General features: G+C 32.4%; 1 protein-coding gene across 3 annotated transcripts in view; it reads right to left on the bottom strand.

Moving 5' to 3' along the window:
- The window catches only part of cpx (synaptic transmission protein complexin), a 174,334-nt gene that overhangs the window by 6,372 nt on the left and 140,154 nt on the right, over window positions 1-27,808 (bottom strand). For all 3 annotated transcript variants that reach the window (XM_085203145.1, XM_085203146.1, XM_085203147.1), the window contains one exon: window positions 11,530-11,693. In XM_085203145.1, coding sequence (XP_085059271.1) covers window positions 11,530-11,693 — 164 coding nt within the window. The remainder of the gene's footprint in view (window positions 1-11,529; window positions 11,694-27,808) is intronic.

Consider the following 27,808-nt stretch of genomic DNA (forward strand, 5'->3'; position numbering starts at 1 on the left):
CTGACAAATTAATATTTGCGGTTTTTCAAAATGCCAATTTTTCAAACCAATTTTTATTATGTGGGTCGCGCTGCGAGGTTTGACTACAACCGCGATGATTGTGGATACGACACACACTTGGGGGAAATAAATTAATTTCATTGAGTTCCACATCTCATCATCAGGGACAAAAGAGAGATAATATCTTGATTTACAATTACATGCAATACTTCTTCTTATTTATTTTCTTATACTTTTTAAAGGCAATGAGAAGCCAGATGGCTTAATAAATAATATTAAAGTACAGTATTCATATAATTTAAACGAATCCCTATTCCCCGGTGACCTCATTAGTTCAAATAATGAGACGTTTTCTGCGGACAGTTCTAAGTGGCGTTGTTACTTGTTGTGCGCTTATAATTAAAAATATATATAAAAATATAAGAAAAAACATTTATTTAAATGTTTTTTTTTTCACTATATAAAATTTTGGACATTTTGGGAAAATGCTTCATTCCAAAACCTTTATTCGGAACCAAACAGCGCCGATCTTACATTTGCTAGTAACACAGCGACGCTATGATGCCCTCATATAAATCATAATAATTAATTATCATAAATCACACATAATCATAATTTTGGTGTACATTTTGGAATGTCAGCCATTACACAGGGTACGAGGCAAGCCAAGGGATTAAGTGAATGAACGAGCAAGAAATATGATATTTTGTATAACGTCATACATAATTAATATATCACTTGTTTATTAATAAATCACAATATAAACCCTCATCTCGGTTTCTATTGTTACCAAACTCTTAAATACAATAATCGCATTATTTGTAAAAAAAGTTAATTTAGTCGATGCTAGTAATTTCCATATAAATTACGATAAAAGTAGTCAAAACAAAAGATACAAATTTTAAAAATATATTTTTAGAATAATAAGGATCGTAAATATTTAAAGAAAACATTTTTTTTGCATATTTGCATTTGCACTGACTTTGCTTGTGCTCTAATCACTATGCCATATATGTACGTTCTTATCAATCTACGTGGAAATTCTTATTCGCTTGTAACAACTTAATTATATTTTTACTATCTTTGTAACTTAATTGTATTTTTTTATACGTTTTCTACAAATATTGTAATATAGTTCTTCATCTCTTCTTTTTGTTTCTTCTTTCTTCTTTATTAAATCAATGTTGAGATATACTCAAAGAAGTCAACCTGACTCGATTAGGGAGTCGCGTTGAAACGGACTCCCTACTAGAGTCAATTTCACATCCATGAGCTAAACATTTTTTTCTTTTTACTTCTGTTATTATCTTCTTTTGCTTCTTTAGATCTTGATTTAATATTATTAGTAATATTAATAAAAAATTTGTAACAATAAAAGCATTCTAAAATAGGTATATCTAAGAATAACAAAATTATTAGTATTTACTTATTTAAATAACTCTGGCAAAAGGTAAAACACCAGCGTAGAGTTCTACCACTCAACACGCAATGTCTCAAAAATGGGAAACACAGTGTCTTAACACTGGGTCCTCTCTGTCTTCCCATGTTTCATAACTGGATACAATGTGAAGATAAAAATCCAAAAAAAAAAAGAAATTAAACTAAGAATTAATTAAGCTAACTTAAATATCTATACACAATTACTACAGGTTCATCGTAGACCGTAGACGCAGTACAGATTGTGACTAACGCGGTTATTCCCTCATTTGCCGACGTGATGGAGCCGACGCGACGCTTATACCTTCCATGGGATAGAAATTTTCATTTAATTTATATTCTATTTTACGAGGCCGGAGCCCGTGCTAAGTGATGGATGTTTATTTTTTGTTAATCAATTTTATTGTTATTATTTTATATTTTATGATATAAAATTCATTATAGAATAAGTTTTTGTTAGCAACCTCTAAATATGTCAACTATTCAACTCCTAGCTCCATGATGAGACCAGCTCGATTATATGGTAATTATATTGCCCCCAAAGCTACGTATAATTACTTAGTTTATACAATATTACAAGTGGATCAAATTCAGTTAATTAGATTTTATTACAAAGTTAAATAGTTACAACTTAATGACGAGCGTGTTAGAAATATTTTTTTTAGGAAATTACAGTCCACAGCAACACTTAAGTGTTAACTATCTCGTTTTTAAATACTCCCAACATCTCATCATCATACTTTATGTATGTATGTATAAACGATATACACCCTAAACTCGTACCAAATGCGATGCGACTAGAAAGTAAATGGAAGTGCTATAATGAGAGTGAATATAAATTACATCAGTATCGGTACAGGAGGCGGCCGACTGTGTAATGTAAGGGAGAGAGAGAGTAGGCGAGGGTACGGTCGTAATGTTTGATTTTACTATATTTTTTGATATTAAAGGTTATTTTTTATTACTTTCTCGCTGTATCCCGCATATATCAGGTAGGTAAAGAGAACCCAGTATTTTAATACTCACCCACTTTCTACGCTATTTTCTAGACATTATGTGACGGTATTCAACTCTGAAGTTTGTCTTGCAACCTTACTAGACAAACCGTCGTGTTTACAATCAAATACTGTGAGGTTGCTAAACGACATTTTTTGAGTATATTGTTTTTTTTTTTTATGAAAAAAGGACAAGTTAAACGAGCGTTCGGGTCACCTGATGATGATCACCGCCGCCCACGACCCCGTGCAGCACCGGAGGAGCTACAGGTGCGTATATGACGAGATTTGAATAAAAAGAAGAGCATGAGCACTACATCTTCTTTTAATACCATAGAATCATAATATACGTCAAAAAACAAGAAAGAAAACAATATGAAATATAAAAAAAAATATAAACATATTTTTCTTTCTATCGCTACGCCGTATATTTAATGTGAAATGTACTGAAAAAATCGTCAACCGCATAAACGATGTTCTCGCGTGTAAACTTATGGGTCGACTAAAGTATATTACACTTTCTATTCCACGCTTGATCTGGCAAGACTATTATTTTTACCATGATTTTATTGCTTTTACCTAATGCTTGACACTTTTTTATATTGAAATTTTGGATCAAATACCCTTTGTTGTTGCAATTGCTGTAAGTGCAGGTTCATATGCCACAAGTGGTACATATCTGTCAATAATTTATTAGCGTTTATTTGCTGCTTTGCCCTCGTGGTCGGTAGTGTTGTATATGACTTGTATGACACATGACACACACCACAGATACAGTGAATCACAAAGAAACGAGGAATATGAATAAACGAAACAAAGGAAGCATTGGGTTATAAAAGATTTAATCAATTTAGGGTGTAATATAACTTGTTTATGTTAGATATCTGATACGTTTTAAACGTTTTGTTTATTGCTATAGATGGAAATCCTATGGCGTACTTTCCGTCCCTTCAATAATATGTGTATACTTTGCGTGATAGATGGGGAAAACCCAGTGTGAAATTGAAAAAACATTTATTAGCTTTACGGTCTATCACGCATAAAAGTGTAGGTGGAACTTAGTGTTAAGACACTTCGATCTTTACTTTTCGCCTACTTTTCGAGATATTCCAGATATAAGTGGCAGAAAGGAATGTCGCGCTTTATGTTGTTGACACTTTATGATGTTAACCAGAGCGACAAAATTAAAATGATTCATTCCCCCAAGTGAGAATCTAACTTACAATCATCGCGCTTGCAGTCAGACGCCATGTCACATGGGACAACCCATTACGTCATGATTTAAATGAATGTTATTTTTGAAACTCTTGTAAATTCAAATTCCTAAAAATTAAAACCAATTCATAATTAATAACTGACATATGGTATATACGATCGATACTAAATAGTTCAATTATTTTTATTGCCTTTCATTTGTTATTCATTGGCCGAGGGAAGGTAAGCTATTTTAAGCAAGATAATTGTATAGACGAATATTCTTGAATCTATTATTTTCTTAATACCAATCCCATTATTAGAATTTAAAAAGGAAATAAATGTAGGTACATATTTCAAATTCTCATTTTAGTCGAATAGAAAGATGATAATAATTTATGGTTGTTGAAGGCCCTCCTAGCGCTACGCACAGTGTCTACTTATAGACGCGGCTTTTGTGGGTTCGATTCCCACTCGGAGAAGTAAATTACTTTCAATTTCGACTCTCCGTTCTACCAAACAACATACTATGTCTGGAAAAATCGACGGGAAGTATGGATAGTAGTGTTTTAACACTAGGTTCCCCTTAGGGATACAGCGTGAAGCTAAAAATAAAAAGAAAAATGTCCCTCTAATCGTCAATCAGACATCCGTTTACAAAAACCCGTTGAGTGTTTACGCCCGCTAATAGTGTTGACTAAGGCTAAGAGTCCGCGCACTCGACGTGAACTAGATTGTTACGTACACACGACTACGTACACGTGCAAGCGGGGTAAATAGTTTGTTTGTGCTGTCTTCTTTTACTTTTCTTTTGTAAAATATAATCGTTTCCCCGAATCAGGATTGAATCTACTATCATTGTAAACAAACAACACCTAATTGTAAGTGTAAATAAATATATTTTTATTTATTTATTTTTATTTAATTTACTATGATAGCGTCCTCTTAATAAATCTATACATATTTCATTTATGTACTAATTTTATCTTCGGGTTAGTCCCAGTGGTCAAATAAAAACAACTAACAGTTTTATATGATATTCACATATTCTAAACTCTCGAGGTTATACTGCCAGCAGGGAATATCCATGGAATGGAATATCCATCGCAAAAATAACTTTTCAATTCGAACCAATAGTTTCTGAGATTAAAGCATTCAACCAAACAAACTTTTCAGCTTTATAATATTAGTATAAAAAATCATAAATATATCTAACACAAATAATTATATCAATAAAAGTGTATATAATTTACTAAGAAACAGTCCACGATATCAAAAGGATCTACAAAATTGTAACAAGTTGCACCCTTAGAAACTTTTAATTGTAGCTTACCCTCGCGCCGGAAGTGAAATAATTACAGTACTTCATTATTTGTTCTTTATCCTTATGAAAATAACAAGGCAGGGATATATATTTTTGGTTAAATGTCTGTCTTACTCTATAAATATTAATAATAACTAAATTATTTCAAGAGGTCCTGTCGCAGGGACAGTGTCTGGCAGCGTCAGCACGACGGTTATGGGTTCGATTTCCAATCAAGTTCATGGATTATTTTCATTTCCTCGTTCTGAGTATAAAATAAAGTGCGGCGTTGAGTTTCGCCAATTAACACGCAATATCTCGAAAATAGATTCCCTCTCTCTCTCTCTCCTGCTATGCGGGAAAAAGGGCTGAAATAGTTTTTTTTTATGTACATAAAAAATAAGTTTCACTGCTCAGTAGTTTTCATATAAATCGAATAAATCGTTCGGATAACCAAAGTAAAAGTAAAATTCGGTCAGCGCTACGTAACGGCAACCCCTTTCTCATTTTACGATTGGGTCAGCTCATATTACGTATAATAAATTATAAATGTTAGGAGTAGCTTTCGGGATTTACACCCCTAAGTCTTATAAGCTAAAGGACATATTACTTTGAAGTTTAGGTAAATTTATTTTATGCGTGTTAGACCGTTCTTATTATTTAAGTTAGTTGGTTATCGCTATAAAATTTCGTTTAGCGAATTTTGTGTTCAAATTTATAGTTAAGATATTATTTCAGTTTTATTGCCGAGTTTATATGTGGTATTTTTTATCTTCACTTCGTGTGTAACATGAAGAAGGGAAGGCAGAGGGAACCTAGTATTAAGATACTCCATTTTCAATTTCCGAGGTTCCCATTGCCATATTATTTCTAAAACAATTATCCATTTTTTATCTAATTAATATATACAAAATTTTCGTAAAAGAAAAATTCTTAAACATTTTATACAAAACGCTAATACTTAGAAACATTCAAAACAGTCGCGAAGGAAATAAATTTGATTTTAAAAATACCCCTCATTTGGCGCAGAAGGAATTCAAAAACGGGGCCAAGTCGATATACAGTAATAAGATCACGTAAGGCGGTGTACAGTAAGGTGACTAAATGTTACGTATATACTCGTAATACATATACCTATATAATTATGCCTTAATGCCAAATTTGTATATATATTTTTAGCTTCACGAGATATTCCGCATATAGTAGGGCAGGCAGAGGAAACCTGGGAACCTAATGTTAAGACACTTCCCTCCCCAATTTCCATCGATTTCTTGAGACATGGCGTGTTGAGTGCCATGGTTTGTTTCGTTACCAGAGTGAGAAAATGAAAATATTAAATATTTCATTTTCTCGAATGGGAATCGAATCCTCAACCTGTCGTTAAATATATGTTCTTAAATAATATGTATTTTAATCTCCTAAAAATATTTCACCTTATCACTACCACTATTATATCTTATGGATATAAGAGATCAAATAGAAGCACATCCTATTGAAGCGTTCCACGCGTCACCACAAAATTCATCACAGCTCCATGAAGTTCAAGAACTTTTGCATGTAAATATAATTTGACTTGTAATCGAATCTGCTCTCCCACAGACACTGTACAGACGTCGGCGGCAACTTATTACTAAATTATTGGTGCCTTTGAAGCAGTATTCAGAGGAAATTTTATTAGAGGGTATGAACACTAGCGCTGCTAATGGCCCATTAGACGGGATTGTCAAACGGTAAAGTTTTCTAAATTCAATCAAAGTTCGACTTGTGGTGTTCCAAAATATTGGAATATCTTGGACAAATATATAATTTTTCTGTGCGTGTGTTATCACAATATTTCTCCTAAGCCACTAGACCGATTTTGATGACATTGATGATTGTTTTAATGACGAAGCCTTTGCTAAGATCTGACGTAAGTGAGCTCAATTGTTTTACTAATTTGAAATTTCTGTTTTCTGAAAAAGTGCCTATAAATAAAACAAATTCACAGCAAGAACTCGCATAAGAACATTTCACTCGACAGTCTCATCTCATTCCGTATCCACAAAGCGAAGTATTCCGCTTATTTTTTAATTAACTGGCATTCTTTCAAGTCTCCAGTACAGTGGGGGCGGTTCTTTAGAACTTAGGGTTGATTTGGGCGAATATATAAATTATTTATTGTGAAAACGCGATGGTTGCTGTTCGATTTCCACTTAGGGAAATGAGACCAAATTCTAGAAAGAAAAATAAGCGCGGTGTTGAGTTCTGCCACTTAAAAATGAGGCAAAATTAAGTAAAAAACTTTTACTTAACTCGATTAGTTGTAGTTGTAGTTTTAGTTTATTTTGAACTTATAACCACCTATATCTATAATGTCAGCTATTACTAGTTGCTAGTTAATTTCTTTTATGTGGATTGATATTGAAGATTTAGTGTTGTCCTATAATCTGTTTTACTAAATTATATATGTTAAGTAAAAGACAAAGCTATAATTAAATAATAATAAAAAACGGCACAACCCTAGCATGTAGAACTCTTAATGAAATTCTGAAGGTATGCCGCTTACATAGCACATAAAATTGTTAATGTCTGAGCAGGTTTAAAAAAACAAAGCTTAGTATTTTTTTGAACTAAATAATTTTAATTATGTCTTTATCTTTTACGTATACGTTTAAGGTACAGGTGATAAGTTACTTCATTTTTAAATTTCAGAATTCTCTTATATAATCCATTTATGATAAAAACGGTAGCCCTTACTATCTTCTTTATTTTTTTTATTACTTTACTTTACTTTTATTTTAGTACCTCACAGGAACTTACATCACAGGAACGGTCCTTATTGTAAACCCCATGGTTATAAGGTTAATCCCCACAATTATGACATTTCTCCTCACTAGTAATATACAATACGGCGTAGAGTTTCGCTTTTCAACTCGTGATGTCTCGATTTTTGCAATATGCTTGGGGAACGGACGTCTTTACATGTTACAAATTATCTGACCATCCTGCAATTCGAGAAGATATACAAAAAGTTGTAAATTCTATAGAACAAACTAAAGGAGCACTTAACATGAAGAAAAGAGAAATATATTAAAACGCTATGTAAATATTGACCTACATTCTTATACTATTGCCACTTCATTCTCATACTTACCTCTTCAAAATTATTTGCTTTTCCTCAAAATATTAAAGTATTTGACTGTTTGTTATTTATTTTGTATTAAATAAACAAAATTGTAATTATTAATATAAATTTGAAGGCAGAAAAACCTGAAGGCGAAAACTATTCTTTGAGATCGGATGTAAAAAATGATTTTGGGGTGGAATTAGAATTCATAATCATTATTTTTTATTATCATTATTTAGAACTCAGACATGTCTTTTTTGCGCCATGGTAGCTAGCGTCTACGTTGTTATTTTCCATTTTAAAAAAGATTTTCTTTTTCAATTTTCAATTTTTTATACAGCAGTACGTAATCAAGATTATCGTATGAGAAGGCGCCGCATTAAGTGGGATTATAAAAAAAATCTTGTTGAACTTGAAAGCGTTATATTTTTTTAATATTTTTATTTTTTTAGCGAGTGAAGCGAATTGTAGTCGAAACCGGTGGGTAGTTTAATATAATTATGTGCTTAGTGTTAACTATTTTGAACTTATGGCAACCGCGGCTTTATACACGTCCAAATGACTTTTATATCCTGCATAGACCAGGGTTAGCAGCATAACCTATTGTTTAGACACTCCGTTCTCCACTTTCCGTTGAATTTTCATTTCAAGAGATTAAGTGCTGAAACTCGGCACTGAAATATTAAATAATTCAAATCCCCCGATTGAGAATCGAACCTAAAACCGTCTCGTTTACAGTCACACTTGTGCCACTGCTCCAAAACCATCTCTTGACAACTTTTCTCTCAGTCAATTCATACCTTTTTAAAAGATCTTACGACATTTTCTGAGAATGAGGTAATTAGTAAGAAAGAAACTGTAAATTAAAGCACTACTTCAGGATCTAAATTAGCTTTTTAAGTGTTAAAAGTCAAAAGTCATGTTGAAAGTGGTAATAACAAGGACACGTTAGGTAAGAAACTACTTGCTTTGTGAGTCCAACTCTTTCTTCTGTGTATAGAAACCTATATTTTATTGTTTGCTATTAGTGACTTGGGTTAAAAGTGTTTGGTATATTATATTTGACCTATTTAAACACTATATTAGATATATAAAATATTTGAGGCTGTCGTGGCGCGGCTTTAAAGCGTCTGTAAATGTGATGGTTGCCGGTTTGATTCCCATTTAGGGGATTGAATTATTTTCATTTCTTTGCTCTGGTAGACAATATGCGGTATTGGATTTCGCTACTCAAAGCACAATGTCTAAAAAATTGAGCGAAAAGTGTGTGTGTATTTTTATTTTTTTGGGAAATGTTAATTTTATACCAGCAAATAACTGATTTTTGATGACAGTTTATTCATTAATATAAGAGTAAAGCAAAATAAAAACTATATTAGTATGCGAAGGCTGCTATACTATGAACTTCGTACCGGAATAACAATATTGACATTTCAAATAATGTATTGGAAGTTTAAAAGAGCTTACAAAGTTCATTTTAATGAATTTGAATTTGAATACAATTGAGGAATTTGCAAATTAAAAATATTAAACTTTATAGCTCTGAGTTTACTTACTTTTTTACCACGAATAACTAGTAACCTAGTGTTAAGATATTCCGTTCCCATGAAGGCACTGCGAGTTGAGAGGCTGCACTCAATGCTTCGTTACTAGGAGCGAGCGAGACATAGATTTTTTTAATGACCAGGAGAACTAAGAACCTGTTATATGAACGTCGTTTACATTGGTTGTCATAATCATTATTTTCAATTATTCTTAAGTAAGAAAAATATTATTATACGAGTATTATTATTATTATTAAAATAATAATATTGCCGATATGGAAAATAAAAAAATAGAGCTAGAATTTACAAATAGCGGGGGAAAAGTTAATTATCAGTATGTACATTTAAGGCCTTCATTTCACGACTATCTAGTATAAAAGTACTATTATAAAAGTTGGCCTATTAAAAATATAATAACCTCCCATACAAGTTTTCTAATTAAAATCTTAATAAAACTTTCAAAAATTAAATGCTTTCTACTATTTTAACTTGACCTACATCGGTTAATTCACTTGCTTTATATAACTTTTTGAATTTTCATGCAGAATAACACTATTTGGAGTTATTTTATAATACTGCAATATATTGATTTTGAGGTAAATTATGAAAAAAAAAAGAATTTATGAAACGAAATACATAATCTTATAATAATCGTGGCCACTGATAGAAAAATAAAAAGAAGATTTCATCCACGCACCGAGTGAAAGAAATTTTCTCTTCATTTTCTTGTTTTGACAGCAAACAGAGTCGTGACAAAATCATCACAGAGGGAGAGAGAGTAATCGCACAAAAATGCGATCAAATTGAAATACTCCTCCTTTATGAAGTTAACAAAAAGTTATCAATTGATATTAAGCCTTCTTTATAAAGTTACTCAATAATATATTCCACAATTCAAAATTCTTTTTATCTTCAGTAGGGTAGCAAAATTAAATAATGCCAATTCAACACAAATTGCTCGTACATACTCACTTGTATGTAAAACGTGAACTAAACCAATTATTACAGCGTAACGTGAAAGCCCTTCACGTCACGTATATAGCGCGTGAAACGAAAGCTCTTGACCTGTTTTGTTATATAATTGTTTGAATATATATAAGCACATAGATACGTTTGAATATTAAAAAAGTAATTTTCGCATAGCAACATTGGCAGAGAGAACATAGTGTTAAGACACTCAGTTACGCACTTTGATGGCGGAACTCAACGCCGCGTTCTGTCTTGTCACCAGAGTGAAAAAAAAATTAAAATGCTTAATTTCTGTACAATTCTCGAGACATTGTGTACTGAGTAGTGACAATGAATGGGGCGTTATATATATGAGAGTAGATAAATGAGGGTAATTTGCACGAAACTTCCCCGATTTGGGGATGAATTCACAACCACTGCGCCACAATTGCAATACTTTCAATTATTCTCAAAATACTATAACAATAAGCTCTAATCATTATGTACTCCTATATTATGTCTCTACAATTCAAAAGCTCCATTTCGACGTCAAATTGAAAGCTTTGACATTTCAATACATTTTTTTTGTTAAAAAGTTAATGGAAAATGTTAATACAGATATAGTGGATTTGACTTTGGACATTTTTTAATTTACTCGTTCAATGTAGTTTCGATTGGTGTTCTCGAACAAATGTGCCATACATACATAAAATTTGTAAGTATTTTTATGTCATATTGAAAACAATTGTATTATTTGACGTTTGTATAATATTGTTGTTGTGGATACGTTGTTCGAAAAGGATTACACCTCTATATCGTATACTGTGTAAATATGGATCAAATCATGGCGTTCACTGCTGTATTCTGTGCTCCAAATGTAGATAAATATTCCTTTAGAAAGTGTCTTAACAGACAGACCGAAGGACGAACCACTAACTGATCTTACAGGCCTCCATTTTTTAAGGTTATCAGAATTTTCAAAACAGAATCTTCAGGACCTACCTTATCCCTGATCTCCTGACGCATCTTCTCCCGCTCCTCTTCCATCTTGCGATGTTTCTCCTTGCGTCTCTCCTCAGCCTCGCGGATGGCCTCTTGCCGTTCGCGTTCGGCTTCTTCTTCCTTCTCCTTGTCGTCGCTGTCATCGCCATCACCACCCACTGCACCTGTGACAATAGAATATGTGTTGTAAATAATAAATTCTTAAGCAAAATTATAGAGAGAAATTAAGTGTTTATATATATGACTAGCACTTACATGCGGCTAAGCCATCGTGGTCAAATAGAAATAGCTTTATGTTGTGTATGACACGTGAAACAATCTGAGTGCCCGAGCTAATTCTGACCGCAGGTGTAATAGGTTGCATCAAAATGATTAACGAATTACATGGCCTATATTTTCTTCCGTTATTCAAAGATATTTTTTTAATTTTACCCTGTAATCCCTGATTAACGCAATAAACCAAATAGAGTCTTCAACTATCCTATTAGATTAATTAGAAAGTATTAATTTTAGTTGTAAAAACCACACAAAATCTTCGACAATTCTATTCTATTAATTTGAAATTATTAATTTTAGTTATATAAACGCATCATTTAGTTAAATATCCGTTCTATTATATAGTAGTTATCTTTACGATGTGCTAGTAATCAAACTACGTCCCATCTCATCCCTTTAATAAAACAAAATAGATTTAAAGTGTCATTTTCTAAAGCTGCAGATGGGAAAGCAATTGGACCGCATATAACCTGTAAACGTGATTGCAGTTGCCGAATAGAATTAGAGGGAGCATTTGTGTCCATACTGTATCTGTGCCGCTTTTAACTGGTACGAACAGGTCCAAAGCGGATCGAGCCGGTTCAAACCGGTTTAATCCGATCGAAAGGCATGCGACACGCCATTCAAAAATCCATTACACGTCAATATAAGCATTTGTCCCGGTCTCTGGAATGCCAAGCCTATTTTCCGATAGGATGCCTTTTAAAAGAATCTACGATGAGTTCGGGAGTTCGACAGGTTTGGGCGGGCTGGGACAGGCGATTAGTTTTATTGGGCGACGTTAAATAATTACAAGTGGACGGGGAGTGAATTTTTCCATTGGGAAAAAGGTGATATTGCTTTTTTTGGACAGTTTTGGTGTATTTAAGTTTGCTAAGTGGATTTTAACGCAGTCAGTTATGTATATCTGCTATAAATTTATCAACGGAAGAAGAAACAAATGATTCTTTACATATTTTTTATTTTCTAAAGGTTGTTCATATGTTGTTCGTGATAATTTAATTAATTATTTTTTTAATATTTTATTTTAATATATTTAATAACAGGACGGTGTGATACAGCGGCATAGTGTGTCACTGTAAACACAACGGTTGTGGGCTCGATTCCCACTCTACTTAATTAATTACGTTAATTTTCTTCGATCTCGTAACAGGACAAAACGCAGCGTTCACTTCCTCCACTCAATATGTAATATCCGGAAAATTGAGCAGCAATTGAAAACATAGAATTTCAATAAAAAAATTATATTAAAACTATATAACTAACTAAAGATAAATTCTTCCCACATGAATCACTCTATCAAAAGCAATAATATTTCAATTTCTAATCTATTTCAAAATAACAAAATTCCACCATCATAACAACTAGGTAGTCTAAACAAAATGAATGGCCTGTCGGCGCGTATCGGATGCCTTCTGCCCTTAGTTAGACATCGATCCAGGTCATTACCCCGCGGCCCGCTATGCATAACGCTTTGATCGTACATCGTATGCAAAAACTATTTTAGGAGGGTGTAAATTAAAATCTACCCTCTACCCTTATTTTATGTGTATGTTAATATTTTTAGAGACTATCGGGGCTCAGTAGAATGTGTTTGGGTGATGGTCGTTGATTCAAATCTTATTTGCGAAACATTTTTTCAAATTACGTAACATAAAGAGCAGAAAAGAAAAATATGTGCCGATATAAAAAAAATGGAGTCTTTCCAGTCTATGTCATAAAAATGTTAATATTATATTATTTTGTAGTATTTGAATATAAAATATTTATCTATGATTTTGTTAAAAGACAAACAAAAAAGACACCGGAAAAGTTTAATACCTTTCCAATCAGATGGGTAATTCCACGAAAAATGTCAAGGTTTAATCCTCAAAGTACATCAGTATCATTTAAAGTTGCACTCCCTAAGGACGGAAATACCCTGGAACTCTCTCAAAATTGATTATTATTTAAATTCTGGAATGAATATTCAGATCTTATATTTAATTATGACTCAGACTTGAGGTTCTCAGAAAGAAATCCATATAATGTAGGGATAGTAGGAAAAGTTGTTTTTGTATATATTGTTTTTAAAATTTTTGTGGTCCAATTGCTATGCATAATTTAAAGGACGATGATTGCTAGTTAAATTTTTATAAGAAATTTAAAACTGAAACTTCTGGTTCGAATGGAAAAATGTTTCTCTGTTGTATATTCCATTTAACGTAGAAGGCTGTAGTACATTTTTTATCTATCCTCTATTGAGACACTAGGTTTTCCATCGACCGCCTAATTTTCGAGACATTGCCTGTTGAGTGGCGGAATTCAACGCCACAACCGTCACATTTACAATCAAACTCTTACCCCCACGATGGCCTCATTATTCCATATATTATGGATACTTATATAGGAAAGGAATCCTCATAAATATAAACAACATAATTTCTACCAGAACGTGTTTAGTGGAAGCCATTGAAGATATCGCATAGAGATGTACATATGTATGTGTATGTACGTCAATATCGATCCTCTAACTATTGTTTGTGTGAAAGAAACGCATTTGGAAAATTTTATGTGTTGTGAAAGTCATGTTCGTTTTTATAGCAGGGATTGTATCCTTTTTTATTCCTTTCTTTGCTATACGTTTTTTCATGTTTTTGCCAGGATAGGAAGAAAAATTCTAGGGTAAGAGCTTCACGCTGTATCCCGTAGAGAGGGAGAAGGAAGCTTGTGTTAAGACACACTATTTCCATACATCGTCGAATTTTCTTGACGTTTTGAGTGGTAGATATTAACGCCACGCGTTTTTCAAAGCGTAGCGTCAGTAAGTGTGTTTTAAAAATCTTAGAAATGGACGCTTCTTGATAATAAACTTTATTCCACATAATAAATAGGTGCCATAGATTACAACTAACCCTCTCAATTAAAGCTGTGCGTGAAATTAAATATTGCGGACGTGACATGATGCGACGTGACACGCCGTGACGTGACGTGACATGATGGTTGGGGATGAAACGTCAAATACAACGTGATCGGCACACAATGCGTGCGGTTATAAAGCGGGAGATTGGAGTGGCACGAAGGACTAGACTAATCGTTTATTTGTATTTTTTAAATTTAGTTCTGATATTAGAATATGATTGGTTTCTATTTTTGTATGTTTAAAATAAGCCCATAAATATCTACGCAGTAGTAATTATTTCATAATTTTTGTGTATTAGAATTTATTGACATTTTTTGCTATCTGTACCTGACCGAAAAAGAACTAAAATTATCTAAAAAAATCATTCTTAAAGTTAGATTTTTTAATCGTCATTAAATGTTCAATAATTTTGGAGGATGTATGAAACATGTTTGAAAATTAGCTATTTGCCACTGTATTGCGCTATTTGTCACGACATTTTTAAATGAAGACACATAAATAAATAAATTATACAAAAAAAATATATATATTAAAAACAAAATAGAAAAAAAGAAAAAGTAAAACTCTCTTTATCATTTCAATAAAAGAGAGAATGAGAAAGCAATAAATACAATATAAGATGTCAATTTACATTTTTTTGCGTACAGTACCAGGTCGGACGTGCCTATGGAAATGAAATGCGCAATAAAGGGACATACCGCGACAGCGAGCGTCGGCAATAAACTATTTATACGCATTTTATGTTTAAAGAATGGGCGGTAAGTGAGCTTTATTATAGTGAAATTGAAATCTACTATGTAACAATCAAAATGGGTTTAGTTATATCACTAAATAACATATATTTGTTTTTCAATACTTTATTTAGTCGATATTATACTTTACTTATATTATACTCGGAACCGGAGGCACAGTGGGTTATATTAAGGAAAAGATTACTGTGATATAGTATAAAAATAAATTTTCATTAATAATTCTATAGTTCCTAAGATTAGGGCATTCAAACATACAACTCTAGCTTTATAATATTAGTCTAGATATAGATAGTGCTATAATAGTATAAATATCAACTTCAACGTGACGTAAGTTTCTGCTTCAATCACGTTAGCTTTGAGTAATTTAAACTGACTTTAGACCGTCTCCATTGTATTCAATTAGACTCCTTCATTGCCTTTAGACTTGTAGTATTTAAGTGAATTTGTTTGTAGCTTTATAGTGTTAAGATACTGCAATTCAATAATTTCTACTCAAACGTAGTATTAGAATTAGAAATAAAATAAAGTAAATAAGCTTTATAATTATGATTAATCTAAGTTATTATTTAAGGCCGTCGTCGCAAAACATATTTTTTATTGCAGGGTAGACAGAGAGGAACCTAATGAGCCTTCACTTTTGAAGAAATTAATTTCCACAAACAACAAAGAATTTCTCTTACTCTCAAACATTTTTATACATCTATAATAAGAGTAAAATAAACGCACAAAATATCGAATACCAAGCACCGCTATTAAAACACCGTTTCGCAGGTCATTTCAACGTTTGTCCTATCACGAAAACAACATCGTAAATTCGATGAAGCGATTTAATACATGTAAATTACTCCAATGGCCTACATTCTCTACGGAATCACATAAATGCTTTAACTTGGAACTTTTATTTGTTTTATAATTTGGTAGAGTCGGTTTGTTTGATGTTTTGTTAAGAAATGTTTATAATACGGAAAGAAAAAGGTGAGAAAATCTTCTTGTCTTTATTTATCTTTTTGGAGTCTTATATTGATTTTTCATATTTTTGATATCAACATTAACAATCTATCATCTTCAATCTATTAACAATCTATCATCAATCAAAGGTTTATTTCAGAGAGGAGTTCTAGGAATATAGAGGATATCGAAGTACAGCGTCAGAATATAAACGTTATAAATATAGGTTCAATCCCCACTTGGAAGAATGAATAATTTTTGTTTTTCCGCGATGGTAACAAAGTGCGGCGTTGAGCTCAAACACTCAACACGCAAATTCCTAATACTAGGTTATCTCTGATCATCCTTCCATACAGCGAGAAGCTCACAAAAATTATAAACTTATTTTCATGTAAAACAGAAACCCAATTTCATCGAGCAAATTATATGTTCATATAAAAATAATTTATGATATGTTTACATTCTCCAATTAATAGCCATTGTGGTATAACAATGTATGGAGTGTTGGCTTAATTAAGATATTGTGAATTATAAATTACTTTTAATATAAGAAATTGTTGATAGTAGCGTAGAAGGAAAGTAGGTGATAATAGGTGGTTATAGATTCGATTCCAGTTGGTTCAACTGGAACTGTCTTCTTCCCATTCGGGGATTAATTATTTTGATTTCTTCACACCCGTAAGAAGACAAAGCTGGCTTCTTTCCTTTCTTAGTGGTCTTGGTTATCATTAAGTAAGGATATAAATTGGCTCTGCCTTTGAAACAGACAAAAGATAAAGATATTGCAAAAGTGGGTGGTCTTCAAGAAAACTTGGGACTATAACTTTTTTATCATTTTATGATCATATAATTTTTTCACGCATTACATTCGTTTTCTGCAAAATAGTTTAAAAAATATGTGTAGATAAGCCACATCGATATACTTGCACGTAACTTAAGTGCTTCCGTCAGTTTAAATAGTTCACGAGTCAGTAACTAGCTTATCGATCAATCTAATAATAACCCTCGGTAGGCTGTATTACTCATTCGCTTTGCCGACTTATGGAAAAGATTAAGCATTCTTTCATTATTCTATTAATTTGTAATAAATGTACTTATTATTACTTTATATGAGAATAACGTGGGGGGCACAACTGTTGTAGATTGGATTTCCACTGAATAAAAAATATTTTTATACAGGGTATATTAGGGTGGTTTAGTTTTCTTGCTTATCTTTGGTTTAGTAAACCGTTGCTACTATAATAATCAAGTTCATTCATATTCGGGTATATTAATTCACATCCACGTCCTTTAGAATCACTTTTCTCTAGCGGAAAAATTCCACGAGAAATATTTAATTTCAATTGTCAAATTCCAACAGCGAGATAAATTCAGAAAAGTTCGCTCTCATTTCATTTTGTTTCTGAACTGAATTGAATCCCCTCAATTGGTGTATCCGAGAAACGTATGAAAGTCATTTTATTTAGTCGTGCTACGCCGTAGCGGCGCTGTAGCACGTAGCGCTACGTGCTACTACAGTTACGGGATTCCCCGCATTGTTTAGATTTGTTTTGAAATATTGTTTTGGAAGTTCAAATTTGTCCTGAATAATGTATGTAATAAGTTTTGAAGCGTACTGTGATTGATTAATTTATTTTTACAAAGTAACAAATAAGGAAATATGCCAACATAAAATATGATAGATTCATCGTAGCCCGTAACTCCGTTTGTGTAAAACGAAAAAAATACTGTTTCTCCCCGTACCCGTAAGATTTGCGAAAAAAAAAACAAAATATAATTCACATTTGAAAAAGTTTCTTATATAATAAGCCAAGCAAAATAATATAAAAAAAATTGCACATATCAGTGTAAGGAGAGGGAACCTAAGGTTAAAACATTCCGTTTCCCAATTTTCAAGATATTGCATACCTATTGTGTAATGAAATTCAACCTGGCATTTTATCTACCAGAGCGGAGAAATGAAAATTAATGAAATATAATCATTCTCCCGGGTGAGTATCAAGCCCACGACCATCGCCCTTACAGTCTGACGCTGCCACTGGGCCACCATGGCCTCAAAAAATAAAAAGGAAATCTTCATAGATAGACATAATTTTCCATCAATTCCACCCGTATATAAGGTTACATTGTTTTATAGTCTCTATAAAGAGCATAAATTCCCCGCACAACCACTACACTGCTACTGCGGCAAGCTCCTCGTGGCACGACGCCAAATATCTAATCTGCCATGTCGCAACCTGAATAATAATTTTGAAACCATCTCTCTTTTGTATTTATACTATGAGTATTGTATAACGTATGTGAAGTTTAATTTAGCTTTCATCAATCAGTAAAGAGAACCTAGCCAAGACTTGGCGGTTTTCAACGCCGTGTTTTACTTAACCTTTATATGTTATATCTTTAATTTAAAAAAAAAAGTATCCCGCCACAGCAGGGTAGGCAGAGGGGAAGTGTTAAGACTTTCCGTTTTCCATTTTCTGCCGAATTTTGAAGGCATTGCGAACACGCAATGCCTTCAAAATCAACAGAGTGGCAGAACAAAACGCCGTTCTTAGCCCTCGATACCAGAGTGAAGTAGTGAAAATATAAACGTAAATAAATATTTAAAACGTATATATATTTAAAACGTATATGTATATAAACGTAATATATATAAACGTAAATAATATTTGTGGGGATCGAACTTACAACCGTCGCGTTACAGTCCCACCCTTGTGCCGCTGCGCTACGACGGCCTCAAATAAAATAAATATTTTATATAAAAGCCTTAAAAACATATAATTTTCCATAAACGACCATCGTACCTCAAATTGGTATAAAGCTTTACTTTCCTAAGATATTTCGTAAATTCAATAATACCTGGTAAGAGGGGTTGGAATTATTTATTCGACCCCCTAAAGAGAATTTCTGTTACCGTAATATATTTGATTATTACATACATATGTGTGGCTTAATAGGAAATAGAGTTCACAAAACTGTAAGTGAAGTAATGGAATTTTTATTTGTAGGTATGTACAGATGTATGTATACGAAAAATATTTTTATGAAAAATTATTTTTAAAAGAATTTGTATTTGTGTGATATTTGTATGTATGTAATCATAACAAAAAAAGAAGACAACAAAAGAAGAAGGTTGTTGTGAAGAATTATCACTAGCATATAATTTAAGTTCAGTTTTTTAATTATTTCGAGGATGCCAATTGAGCAGAAAATTATTTCGTCAATGTTAGGTTGTATAGAGGCACATACCAAAAAGGTATAAGGTAAGTACAGATGGTAAACACATAATGCAGGCTTGCGAAGAAATAATGATTATAATAATCAAAACAGCTTAACAAAACAGCTTAACGCCTTATCCTGTATTGCAGGATAGGCAGAAGGAATAAAGTTTTAAGATATTTCATTCCCTACTTTATTTTCTCTTTTTTCCCTACTTTATTTTAGCTCAATTTTCATGACATTGTGAATGGTGGAACTGAACTTTACGCTTTGTCTTGTTCCCAGAAAATAAAAATACTCTATTCCTCAAGTGGGAATCGAATTCACAACCTTTAAGTTTTTTAGCTAAACGCTGTGCCTCAATGAAATAACAAATGAAAAAATATATATAAACATTTTTTTTTACTTAACAATTAAAAAAAAGAGCTTAGGGAAATATCAAAAAACACTTGTAAGCACGACTTTATTAAGTGCTGTAAAAAATTGATCCCGTCTGAAATTACTGAAACCGGATACTCGAGAAGTTAATTAAAGTCCCGACGCGACGCGGCGCGCGGCCGCAGTACTCTCTCATAGCTTTTTATTGAATTTAATAAAATTAACTGTCACTCCGGATCTAGGTTACAGAACCTATAATATGATATAATACATAAGTGAAAAAATATTAAAAATACTAAAACAACAGTTTCTCAATACGAAATGTCTCAAAAATTGGGTGGTGCGTGGGGAACGTAATGTCTTAACATCAGGTTTCATTTGCGTACCCTGCTATAGCAGGGCATCTCTCTTCAGGGCATCATCTTATTTTTTTTCCGCATGTATAAGAAATAGAAAAAAAATAAGATTCACACTACTAGGGAAGTTAGAGACAACTCTAATGTTAACACTATCCGTTGACTGTTATATTAGGGAAAATTGTTCAGTTTTGTTTATCTGTGAGACCTTTGTGGCGGTAACAGTTGTGTATTCGATTCCCACTCGTGGAAATAAGATAAAGCGCAGCGTAGAGTTCTGTCATTCAACACGAAATGACGAAATGACGAAATTGAAGGCATTGCGAACACGCAATGCCTTCAAAATCAACAGAGTGGCAGAACAAAACGCCGTTCTTAGCCCTCGATACCAGAGTGAAGTAGTGAAAATATAAACGTAAATAAATATTTAAAACGTATATATATTTAAAACGTATATGTATATAAACGTAATATATATAAACGTAAATAATATTTGTGGGGATCGAACTTACAACCGTCGCGTTACAGTCCCACCCTTGTGCCGCTGCGCTACGACGGCCTCAAATAAAATAAATATTTTATATAAAAGCCTTAAAAACATATAATTTTCCATAAACGACCATCGTACCTCAAATTGGTATAAAGCTTTACTTTCCTAAGATATTTCGTAAATTCAATAATACCTGGTAAGAGGGGTTGGAATTATTTATTCGACCCCCTAAAGAGAATTTCTGTTACCGTAATATATTTGATTATTACATACATATGTGTGGCTTAATAGGAAATAGAGTTCACAAAACTGTAAGTGAAGTAATGGAATTTTTATTTGTAGGTATGTACAGATGTATGTATACGAAAAATATTTTTATGAAAAATTATTTTTAAAAGAATTTGTATTTGTGTGATATTTGTATGTATGTAATCATAACAAAAAAAGAAGACAACAAAAGAAGAAGGTTGTTGTGAAGAATTATCACTAGCATATAATTTAAGTTCAGTTTTTTAATTATTTCGAGGATGCCAATTGAGCAGAAAATTATTTCGTCAATGTTAGGTTGTATAGAGGCACATACCAAAAAGGTATAAGGTAAGTACAGATGGTAAACACATAATGCAGGCTTGCGAAGAAATAATGATTATAATAATCAAAACAGCTTAACAAAACAGCTTAACGCCTTATCCTGTATTGCAGGATAGGCAGAAGGAATAAAGTTTTAAGATATTTCATTCCCTACTTTATTTTCTCTTTTTTCCCTACTTTATTTTAGCTCAATTTTCATGACATTGTGAATGGTGGAACTGAACTTTACGCTTTGTCTTGTTCCCAGAAAATAAAAATACTCTATTCCTCAAGTGGGAATCGAATTCACAACCTTTAAGTTTTTTAGCTAAACGCTGTGCCTCAATGAAATAACAAATGAAAAAATATATATAAACATTTTTTTTTACTTAACAATTAAAAAAAAGAGCTTAGGGAAATATCAAAAAACACTTGTAAGCACGACTTTATTAAGTGCTGTAAAAAATTGATCCCGTCTGAAATTACTGAAACCGGATACTCGAGAAGTTAATTAAAGTCCCGACGCGACGCGGCGCGCGGCCGCAGTACTCTCTCATAGCTTTTTATTGAATTTAATAAAATTAACTGTCACTCCGGATCTAGGTTACAGAACCTATAATATGATATAATACATAAGTGAAAAAATATTAAAAATACTAAAACAACAGTTTCTCAATACGAAATGTCTCAAAAATTGGGTGGTGCGTGGGGAACGTAATGTCTTAACATCAGGTTTCATTTGCGTACCCTGCTATAGCAGGGCATCTCTCTTCAGGGCATCATCTTATTTTTTTTCCGCATGTATAAGAAATAGAAAAAAAATAAGATTCACACTACTAGGGAAGTTAGAGACAACTCTAATGTTAACACTATCCGTTGACTATTATATTATGGAAAATTGTTCAGTTTTCTTTATCTGTGAGACCGTTGTGGCGGTAACAGTTGTGTATTCGATTCCCACTCGTGGAAATAAGATAAAACGCAGCGTAGAGTTCTGTCATTCAATACGAAATGTCTCGAAAATTCGGGCGGATAATGAGAACGGAGTAAACACTAAACTCCTTCTGCCTACTCTGAAACACGTAATGTTTTAAAATTGAGTAAAAAATGGAGAAATAGTGTTTTGACACTAGAGTAGTTCCTGCTCTGCTATATGTCGGAAAAACATAATAATAATTTGTACCAAAGTTCGTTGTTTTATTTCAAAGCTCTCTTCTAGGCTAGTGGGGGACATTCAATCAAGTTAACTGAATGTATGGAAGATTGATTTGTTAATTGAACCTGACCGAGCAATCGCGTTTGAATCTTCAAATTGAAACTTGTTTCTAACTTTTAATTATTGTATTTTAGCTTCGATTTAATAAAGGTTTTTTTTAGTTCTCTATAGAGAAAATTTGAAATATTTAGACAGTACTAAGACTACAGCCAAAAAACAAAATCTATTACGACTAACTTCGGCGTTGAATTTCACCACTCAACATATAGTGTGATTTTGAGGGGAAAGTGGAGAGCGGAGTGTTACTCTTCTATTAAATCTACCTACCTTGCCGTATGCAGAATAAAACGTGAAAAATAATCTGTATAATATTACAAAACTCTTCCGTGCCGTGTGATTGATAGACAACATACAGGAAACTAGTGTACTTAAAAATTTGGTCTAACTAAGGTTAGGGAGTGTAGGGGAGCTGTAAGAGAGGATTTCTCGAAATCCCTATAAATTGGGAAAATGGAATTTTCCATTTTTATTTCTTAAGTTCCACACAAATAAAGTAGCGCGCGACGATTAGTCTTAGATATGTTTGTACATACATATTTATATCAAGATAATATACAAATGTATTCATAATTTTTCACTGCATGTACTGACTTCCTTGTAAGATGGCGTGACTGGTGACTTTTACTGTAGAATAATATTTATAAAGTAAAGCATTTTTACACTGACATGAACAGGTTGAAATATTTTGTAAACTTGCTTTCTTTTATCACAATAATAAAACTTTCGACTTCCGCTAGCAAACTGAAATATTTCGAAAAAGACAGAAATTGGAAAATAGTGTTACTTAACGCCTACATTTGGCCAAATATAAACAAGAACATACAAAAATATATCGAAATCTGGTACGAGTTCACAAATGGAGGTTTGACCCAGTTATGTAGGGTTAAGAAATGGACGCCATACAAACATATGGCTTCTTTGTCTTTAGTGTAAGTAAAAATCTCATTAATTATATGTAGTATGGACTTATGTACAGACAGATTATATGATTATAATTTGTTATAATTATGTTATTTAAAATGATTTGAGGGTGTCGTGGCGCAGGGACAGCATCTGGCTGTAAATGCAATGGATGTAGGTTCGATCTGCACTCGGGAGAATGATTTTTTCTAGATCTGCTAACCAAAAAGGCGGCGATTTTGAATAGGTAAACAGTATTAGTTATTTACTACTTGAATTTTTGCGTAAACTTCATTATAAAAGAGATATAAATACACATTATTCATATGTATATTTAATAATATATTAAGAGAGTATTTGGTTGGACTACTGATTTAAATTATAAAGTTATTTTTCTGTTGAATATTTTATTTGAAAAAGGCTGTAAGGAAAGCTGTAATTGTTTCAAAGTAAACCTATGTTCCTGCGGTCAGAATTACACCTAGCACTTTTGAAATTATTGAAGTCGCTAGTAAAAGAAAGACTAAAACTAAAAGTATAAATTTCTATTCAAAAAAGATCACAAACCGAAGAAAAATAAAGCGAGCGGAAACCTTAATGATATTGAAAGGTGAATTTTGAAAAACACATGATAAAGATCAAAATGTACCAAACAAGGTGTATTTTTCTAAAGTAACCGTATAATCTGAATTCTCATAAATATTTTCTTGGCACTTCTTCAAAATGGCTTTTGGTTTGTTTTCGTTACCTTTTTCAGGCTTATAATGTTGTCACATCGAGTGTGTTGCTTTGAAACGCTGTTTTTCATGATATTATTAAATATATCTATGTTTTCAAGGAAAAATCTCTTGAGATATTCGTTTAATTATAACCAATTTATAAATAATCATATTAATATAGCTAGGATTTAATTAATAAATTTCTTTCCAATTATAACTTAATTGTTTCGGGAAAATGCTTATAATATATATGCAATCATTTTCCTATAGGAAATATTTATAAAATAGGTACAATAAATGACTTATATCACTATTTTTAAAGTCGGTTAAAAATGCCATTTTTCGTACAAAATACAAACTTAAGGTGGTTCTACCACTATATAGGGATTATATAATAAAGTAATGCGTATGAAGCCATACACCTATATACCTCTAGCAATAGGTACCGGGTCACGCGACGCGAATGCAAATGAGTGAACGTTCCTAGCCCTCACGTGAACCTTAATGTACTAAGAAACGTATAAATATGTAGAGATGTCTAATAAACTTGTGTAATTTATTTCTTTTTAAATGAGAATAGTCTTATTTAAGGTTTTAGGTTTCTATTACAAATGTTTGGAGTTAGGCTCCGTGATGATGTTTTTTTTTTCATTTTCTCTTTCTGGTAACCAGAAAAGATGCGGGTTGAGTTTTGCCATTCAACTCGCAATGTCTTAAAATTTGAGCGGTGCTCGGGGAACGGAGTGTCTTAACACTATATTCCTTTAGCCTATCTATCGTGAAGCTAAATATACAATAAATATATACAATTCCTCTAAGTAGGAGTCGGACCGACAACTATCAACAAAATAGCAAAAAATTTCTTATTAGAATAACAGAATATAGATAGAGTTCTAAAGTACATACACAGTGTAACTCAGTAAAGGTTCCGTAATAACCTTGGGACGAAATTATATTACAAAAGTAAAGGCAGACGGTTTCCTATTTTCTTTTCTTCTATTGTATATTGGAAAACTTATTCTATATAAAACAAAATATACAAGAATGGTGCAATTTTTTTTGAATCTTGCAATATAATTTCTATATATAAATTTATGTACATTGTGTGTATTTAGCTGCACGCTGTCATCTCCGTCTGTTAATTGGCGAAGTTCAACGCCGTGCCTTGTCTTAATAGGAGAAAAATGTACTCTTAAGACAAACTCCTAAGAAAGCATTCATCTCAATATATTACTTGCTCTTGAAAATTCAGGAAAAATGTAAAACCAAATAGCGTGAAAGCTTCACGTTATTTATCGTTTAACAAACGCGGCAATAAGAACGGAATTAGGTCTTTCCCATTAAACTGGTCGTTCGCCTGCGATCTAGACACAGCGTTATTGTCGTTTTACTCTAAATGTACTAGTTATTAGCTTATTTATTAAGTACTAAGGATTATTACTTAAAATTTTGTTTATATAATTAATATTACTTTTATTTTTTACACTACGGATGCGTTTACACCGTATCCTTCATATAATAAGGTAGGCAGAGGGAACCTAGAGTTCCAAATTCCGTTTTTCACGCACCATAAAATTTTCGTGGAATTGAACTAAGCACTTTGTAGTGAGGAAATGAAAATAAACCATTACCCCAAGTGGGAATCGAATCCATAGCCGTCAAATTTACAGATCAACTGCCTTCAATATACATACATACTACATAGTAATATATAAATTTATCAATTAGTAAAGCCACTTTGTTTTACGGCCGCACTATAAACGATCAAATGAATTTAAATTTAATACATTTTCAATGTTTATGACGCGGCCATAATGTTTAATTATACAGCATTTATTTAGAGTACTTTACAGTAATTATTTTTCAGTAAAGCTTATTACAGTTCAAAGTAGCAGTAAATTTTGTAGGTAACAATTTTACAGGAGAACCTGATAAGATTTTATAAGATTATTATGAAAAATTATAAATATTTTTAGTTCAACCATTTTCTTTCGAAAGATGCAAAACAAAATGTACTTCCGTATTTTTTTTTAGATAAAAAATCTAAAAAAAAATACGGAAGTACAGAAGTCTTTTAGATAAAAAGAACGGAGTGTCTCAACTCTAGGCTCCCAGGATTCCTTGCCTATCTTGCTCTGTACAGGATACAACGTAAGGATAAAAAGTGTATATCTAACTAGACATACATATGTAAATATATAACTATATGTAACTATTACATATTACTATATATGTCGTAAGATATACCTAGATACATAACTAGTAAATCGCATCCACCTAAAAGGGAATCGCTGTCCCTCACTAAGACGCCTCTTGTGTAATTGATACTGCTCGCACTGTGCTATAAACTATTTTATGTGAAAACGCAATATTTCTCTACTCCAAGTGTTAGGGGAAGAATCGTTAAAATTGCCATAATATTTTTTTCCAGCTTCATGCTGTATGCGTTTGACAGGGTAGGCAGAGGAAAAGTAGTGTTAAGATACTTCGCTCTCCACTTTCCAAGTCATTTTGTACTTTAAAGCGTATACATAGCTCGTAATTTTAGTAAAATCAATTATCTTATATTTAGACATCCTTGATAGTTTTCGACTATTCATATCATAAAGAAACTAATATCTAAGGGTCTAATTAAAATAATTTTTAATTAACAGTCTAATTTTATTACATTAATTCCTCATAATAATCGCGCTTCCAGTCAGACTCTGCCCCACTGCGCCACTATCGCCGCGTAAGTTGTTAAAAATATATAATTTAGTTTGTACGCTTGAGATTTGTCTAACAGTTTCAATGAAACTTTTTAATTTTTACTTTACTTAATAATTTCTTTAAGAAAAACTTTTAATACACTCTAGGGTAGTTTAGAATTTTTTTCTACAAACAATTTAATGTTATTATTTCTATTATTTGGAATGTAGGGGAGCAGTAAGAGAAAATTTCTTAGAATTTTGTTGGAAAAACTGGATTCATTATACATCTTTAAGTTTATGACGACTAGTATTAGTGACGTGTCAATTAATTCTTTATTCATCACACAGATAATAAAATAAAGAGAGATTTAAATACAGAGAGAGAGATTTACATAAATACTAAACTTTTGTAAAACGTACGAGTGTAACGTCGAAAACGATGCTAGTATTTCTATCTAGGGACTAACAAATCTAGGTTTTGGCTGCCTTCCAAATTCTAAATTATGAACTACCCCTGTAAAGTGCACGTTCGTTTAAGTAGGATATTTTTAAAGTGCTATTCGATTAACCGATTTTGTAAAATGGAGACTTATAAATTTTTGTATAAAATATTGCTGGTATCGATGTAGTTCTTTTAAAAACTTTTCTCTGAATCCTGCATATAGCAGAGTAGCCTAAGATAGTGTGTTGAATGGTGAAACTTAACGCCACGCTTTATCTACTTGCCAGAACCAGAAAAGGGAAATAATTCATCCCGAATGGGAATCGAACCCATAACCATCGTACTAACTGTCAGACGCTAT

This window comes from Heliconius melpomene, chromosome 19, assembly GCF_056956725.1.
Source record: "Heliconius melpomene rosina isolate 202511_hmr_F chromosome 19, ASM5695672v1, whole genome shotgun sequence".
NCBI lineage: Eukaryota > Metazoa > Arthropoda > Insecta > Lepidoptera > Nymphalidae > Heliconius > Heliconius melpomene.